Source organism: Wickerhamomyces anomalus (genome assembly GCF_001661255.1).
Source record: "Wickerhamomyces anomalus NRRL Y-366-8 unplaced genomic scaffold WICANscaffold_1, whole genome shotgun sequence".
Lineage (NCBI taxonomy): Eukaryota > Fungi > Ascomycota > Saccharomycetes > Phaffomycetales > Wickerhamomycetaceae > Hansenula > Hansenula anomala.
Genome location: NW_017567110.1, coordinates 1,802,734 through 1,808,831, shown reverse-complemented (window position 1 = coordinate 1,808,831; position 6,098 = coordinate 1,802,734). Strand labels below are relative to the sequence as shown.

The window sequence follows — 6,098 nt, the reverse complement described above, 5'->3', positions numbered from 1 at the left end:
TTAAAAAAAAAAAAAAAAATTTTGTCAATTTTTTGCGTTTTAGAGCGTCTTTTAGGCCTTTAAGGATGCTGCTTTATATCTGATGTGGTTTTTGTGACATTTTAATGAGTTTCCTGCGTTGTACTACTGTTTTTAAGATTTTAAAATTCAGGCTTGATAGCCGGATTTTTTCATGAAGAAAAATTAGACTAACTCCAGAAAATTTTCTTTTATCACAAGACATTGTGTCAAGTGTACTCAATTTTCCTCATCGACTTTGTGAGATCGTTATTAGCTTCACCATGGCGGATTATGAACCTCTGACCTCAACTGTGAGACCATTAAGCCAGTCTATTTTGACTATTAGAATAATAAAGTCCTTTCCATATAGAAATGTCAAAAATTACATCTTGAAAGACTATGATATATCAGTTAAAACTCCAAAAGATTTGCTAAATGATATGCAGAAGATAATAAGCACAGAAGGAGGGCTAAGACCATACAGAACCGTCAAATACGATTCTTTAAAGATATATACCCATGCTCATGGATCAAAAACAATGAACTTGGTTATCAATTTTGAACATGATGAAGATTGGTTCCTAGACCTTGAAAGCAACAAACCTCTACATGAGTTGGGAGTTGGTGAGTGTTCACTTTCTCGAATTTTGACAGAATAATGTACTAACATACTCTTTTAGACAATGAAACTGAGATCTCGTTGTTCAATCTTGAAGCATATGAAGAGTTCAAAAAAAACCCAGAAGAAAAATGGTGAACTGAAATATTTCGCTCAGTCTGCTTCAGGATATTTTATTGACTAGCAACTAACATAAACACTTATGATTGACATAATGAATAATAGGTAGCATAGATGATTTCCAAGATTACTGTAGATGCTCCGTTGAATTTTTGGTTAATCACTGAAAACTGTTAAACTGGCCTCTATCAATTGACCTCTATCAATCTTTTATCGTTCAATTCTCATAGATCAGAGTTTGTGCTATGTTAGCTCTGTGTCACTCTCAGCGTAGAGGCTTCGTAAGGGTTCCATCAAGATTTTGAGCTAAACTGGTGGAGTTTGGGATTGTAGAGTACAGTTTTCATTTTCTTCCCGGAGCGATAGAGAAAAAAAAATAGATCTCATAAACAAATCAATGTACTCAAAGAATCATCATTCTCTCCTGAACTCAAAAGTATCCTTCTCTTGCTTCCAAACTATTGATAACATCTTTATTTGATACAATAGTTCAGATTTGCTAGCTCTTGCTTTCCAAAAATGCAGGCCTACCTGAGGAAAATGATAAATTCCACTTTTTCAGAAACATCAACAACATGCACCAAAAAAATCAATACCGTCAAGCTGATCTTTCGAGGAATGAATAGAAGTCTGTCTTTTATTATGGAAGGTGATGTGAGACTAACTGAAATCGCAAGAGTCTTTTCATCTGCTGTTGGACTGCCCATGGATCAAATCAAGTTCAGCTTCAAAGGCTCATCACTATGCTTAGATACCACCCCTCAACTTTCAGAACTTCATGATCTAGATGTCATTGACGTTTCTTATGAATCTTTAGCCCCAGTGAGCCAAGATTTGATTTTAGCACTTGATTATAAATTGAACCAAGCTAGAAAGAGATCAAAACTTGCTGTATTTATTTATTCACTTAAGTCTGAATGGATCGTGGTACTTGGTATAGATGGAAGTGAAACAGTTGAAGATATTACAACGAAATACAGAAACATTACTGGAGACTCTTCAGAGGCTATAAGGAAAATTGGTAAAGATGTTTTAAGTGAAGGAAACTTAGCTTGTTACAAGTCAAAGGTGCAGGACCTTGGGATCTACAATGGTATTTTAATTGAGTTTGGAAAAGAAGCAGGAAAAGATCAGTTTAATGAGATAATGGATGTTGATGTTGCAAATTCAGTCCCTTCTAACTCTGATGTTGACCAACAAACTGAAGTGAACGGAACACTCAACAAAGAATTAAATGACGATCAGGATAAAATCCAAAGTCCCTCAATCAGTCAACATCGCTCAGAGAGCGACGCACTACACACAGACATTATCATTGATGATTTAAAAGTCAAAGAAATAAGTACAGAGGTTAATGAAAGTAAATCACCATCTGTGATCGAGGGAACACCGATTGATGAATCTTTGGGACAAGAACTTGCAACTGAGGTTATTGAAAATAGTAATGAAGAACAGGATGCTGATGGTGATATTTTAATGGAAGGCACAGCAGGGCATGATCTTCTGGCTGCTCAAAACTATTCACGTTCTGGAAGTTTTAGACAAGCTACAGAGAAGGTGTCTGATTCCACAATTCCGTCAAGTGAACAAAGATTATTGGAATCAACAAGCCATTCAAAGGATAGCTCCAAAGAAATTGCACAATCTCCTCAGATAAAGGAGACTCTAAAATTTCAGCAATGTAAACCTTCTGATACAAGTGAGGTTGATGAAACTACTGAACTTCCACCTGGCAACCAACAAACAGCTACAGAACACCTAGATGCACCTTCAGCATTACTTTCTCAAGGATCCCCAGATACTTATTTACCTTCAAGTATAACAAACAATGGATCCACCCAAATTCCCGTTATTGATGTTGATGATCCTATTTGTTACAAGTTCCATTTTTCAGGATCAAAAGATCTAGATATCTCAATTTACGAAGACCAAACATTTGAGAGCTTTTTCAAACAATTTAAGGCAATCTCAACAGATAATCAGAAAGATTTATCTTTCAGGTTCATGAATAGATTGGTCAACCCAAAAGATACCCCGTTGATGATCGGAGCATTGCCTGATACAACAAACACCATCGAAGTTATCAGGACAGAGGCTGAAGAGGTTACATTCGTTCTTCAAGATAAGGAAAGAAAATATAGCAATGTGTATTTCAAAGCAAAGGTAAAGAGAAAATTCAAGAAAGCTTTTGGTGTTTATGCTACAAAGAATGGTTTAAGACCTGAGAAATTAGAATTTAAGATAAACGGGAGAAAAGTTCGAAAGAGTGACACTCCGGAAGCTCTTGGAATAGAGAATGGGTCAATTGTGGAAATAGACATACTTCCATAGTGTTCAATTTCGCTGATATGATCATTGATATATACTTGTCAATAATACTGTATGTATCTTGCCCATAATGAGGTATGTACTCCCAAGCTGAATGTGTAGACCAAGCAACGCTGAGTCTACTATATGGCCGTAGACGTTATTTTGAGACTAAACGACCATCGAATATACAATAATAATGATTCAAAAAATCTTCTAGCCAAAAAAATATGAAAAGTTGAAGAATTACGCCTTTAAAATAGAATTTTAGCACCTTGTTGTGAAATTAGGTATAGTCTAGTAAAGCTTAGTCAGCAGAATTGGCACAACTACTGATAGGGACACGGATTTTTCAAAAATTTATATTTAAGTAGAGGTTTTCCTCGAAAAAAAAAACACGGCTAACCCTTTTGTTTGTTTGTTTGTTTGTTTTATTTACACTTATCGTTATTGTTCTCAGGTTTCATGTACTACATTTGATTATTAGGTCACAACATCCCCTATCATATCATAACATCCCTCACATCATTTTCATCCTTCAAACATCCACATTTACCTACCACGTCATCTCCCAATCAAAAGTCCAAATCTCATTACAATAAAAACATGTCCAAGGTTAACGGTCACGACGTCAGTGTTCAAGAAGCAAATGATTCAGATAGCAGTGGTGTCAATTCCAATATTGAAAACAAGGTTAAAGTCGCTTTTGCAGGATTAGATAACCGTCTTTACTTTGCATTAAAATCAAACACTAAGTTACGAAGAGTTGCTGAAATCTTTGCGGAGAATGCTAAGATCCCTCTTGATTCAATTAAGCTGGTTTTGGATGGTCGAGAGATTCCTATAGATGCTACTCCACAAAGTTGTGGTATGGTTGATTCCGATGTTGTTGATGTCAGTCAAAGGACTGATGGTGGTTTTAGTAATGATGGGTTTTTTTTGCTTTAGACAATCTAGAAGTATTTTCTTTTTCGGCTTGTTTTCCAGATACCAGAGTTACTTGAGATAGGATATGCTCATCTATTGTCACCATTTGTGGTGGTCAAATATAGCTGGTCAGCATAGGGGGCTTTAAATGATTGTAATCAATTTCAAGATAACAATTCTGGCGTTTATAACAAGTCGATATACTGTACAATATGGGCTAGTTTGACCCTGCTGATTTAATTTATTGTTTTTTGATACATTGCTTTTTGGAAATTTTGAAAGTCTTCATACTCATACACATGTACGGGTCAGGAAATTATGTATCTGCTGTAATATACCAATTTTAAGCAAAAATGGGGTGAATGTTACACCATGATATTGTCGGACGGATTCTAATTTCTGTTCTGGTAAAATATTTAGTTTGGCTATACAACCAAAGGTGCTTGGACGACACACAGTCGATCAACAACAAATGTTACTCGAAATATCAACATTTGTTCATGTATCGCTAGTCGTGCAACTCGCAGGTCGTTTAATGTCGAAGCTAGTAAATTTACGTGATCAAATATACTGTCGTAACGTCCTTACTTCTAAAGTTATTATTACAGACGTATACTATGTTTTGCACGTGCTGCTGACGTGACGTCCTAGGATCTGTAATTAGTTGACATATTAAAATAACAAGGGTGTAGAAATCAGAAGATCAAACACTGACTTGTTAAGCACAGGGAAACTTGAAGAGTACATAAACCATTGTATAACAAGACCTATATTCAACAGTAATGATAACAGACCTTAAAGTATCACAAAGTCTATAACTAGTCTCTTAATCTATTAGTCATACTCACTATAACTCTGTCTCTCCCAGATTATACAAAACTATACACGATTCAACATGGGTAGAATGCCCTTTATTTATAATCTTTTCATACAGCAAACATAGCCATCTTTGACTATCATTCCACGTTCTAAACCTTTCTATGACATTCTAACGTGTACCCAATCTTCAACTTCATGGTTTCCAGATCCTTCTATGTTGATTATGTAATCACCGACAATATCCGATAATTCAGTATCTCAAATACCATCTACTTCAACATAATTAACAATATTCGCTCTAGGAGGCCGGCGAGCGTTACTAGTAATTAGGTTAATATGGCTCGACGTATGTCGGCCTTGTCTTGATTAAAGCAGTCTCAGTCGGTTATTTAATTCTCTGTCACACCTGTAGTCATGCATCAAGTTATTACTGCCAGAATCTAAAAGTTAGCAAGGTGATCTTTTATATTACGAGCTGTTCTAAATCGAAAATGTCCAAGTGAAGAGTCTGGTGTTCGTTCTTCCGCCAAAATCCGGAGTCGGGTAAATTTTGAGAAATTTCAAAACTGAATATTTCTAGTAATACAAAGCATAAAATTAAGCTAAAATAATGAGCAGTTGAATGGGAAGGGCTAGATATGTATTATTGTAGGCTAGCAGGTCTTAATCTGCTGTACGTTTTTCAAAAGTTTGCTTCTTTTTTTTTTTTTTTTTTTTTAGTTTCATGATCATGCATTTGATGAACTTGGATGAGGAATGCAATTACGCACGAACCGCTTGGATTGTAGGCTTCTCGCTATGTTGGAATTCAGGCTTCCTTATAATATCCTTCTCAGCCAACTGAGAAACCGCGCTATTGATCTAATTTTGTGATCATATTGAATTTGGTTTTTATAAAATTAGAAACTTATAATTACTTAGCTGCAAATTAATTAGCTGTGAAAAATCCGGCAAAAAAATTATATATTATATTATTTATCAGTGGTTCAGTCACCTAATTAGAATCAACTAATTAACAAACCATTAGGACTTCATCTTTATAAATACACATCAGAATATACAATTAAAAAAAAAAAAAAAAAGAAATTGCAACATAAAAGTTTTTCTAAGCCAAGGAGCCTACCTAGAACTACATTTAAGACACTTATTTGCTGGGTCAAAATATCCTATTAATATCTTTCAGCTCAAAAATGTGTTTCGTGGTATTTTGCTAGAGTCACGTGCAGGGGCACGTGCGATGAGCTAATTCCACTTTTTTGAGTTATATGTCCAATTAGAACTTGGAACCTATATGGAACAACACTTG

At 35.2% G+C, this 6,098-nt stretch overlaps 3 protein-coding genes across 3 annotated transcripts; all 3 read left to right on the top strand.

Moving 5' to 3' along the window:
- Window positions 1-281: 281 nt before the first annotated feature.
- AIM29 (Aim29p) lies at window positions 282-757 on the top strand (the record flags this gene model as incomplete). Its single annotated transcript, XM_019181235.1, has 2 exons — window positions 282-624; window positions 681-757. The coding sequence occupies 2 exons, from the start codon at window positions 282-284 to the stop codon at window positions 755-757; spliced, it is 420 nt and encodes a 139-aa protein (XP_019041555.1).
- Window positions 758-1,258: 501 nt separating this feature from the next.
- On the top strand, window positions 1,259-3,070 carry WICANDRAFT_82399 (sumo domain-containing protein; the record flags this gene model as incomplete). Its single annotated transcript, XM_019185372.1, has 1 exon — window positions 1,259-3,070. The coding sequence occupies one exon, from the start codon at window positions 1,259-1,261 to the stop codon at window positions 3,068-3,070; it is 1,812 nt and encodes a 603-aa protein (XP_019041554.1).
- Window positions 3,071-3,381: 311 nt separating this feature from the next.
- WICANDRAFT_87742 (sumo domain-containing protein) lies at window positions 3,382-4,468 on the top strand. Its single transcript, XM_019186127.1, has one exon. The coding sequence runs from the start codon at window positions 3,653-3,655 to the stop codon at window positions 3,992-3,994; it is 342 nt and encodes a 113-aa protein (XP_019041553.1). The 5' UTR covers window positions 3,382-3,652; the 3' UTR covers window positions 3,995-4,468.
- The last annotated feature ends 1,630 nt before the right edge of the window (window positions 4,469-6,098 follow it).

Excerpts from the sequence above, each read along its gene's own strand:
- WICANDRAFT_87742 (XM_019186127.1), top strand. The coding sequence starts at position 3,653 with ATGTCCAAGGTTAACGGTCACGACGTCAGTGTTCAAGAAGCAAATGAT.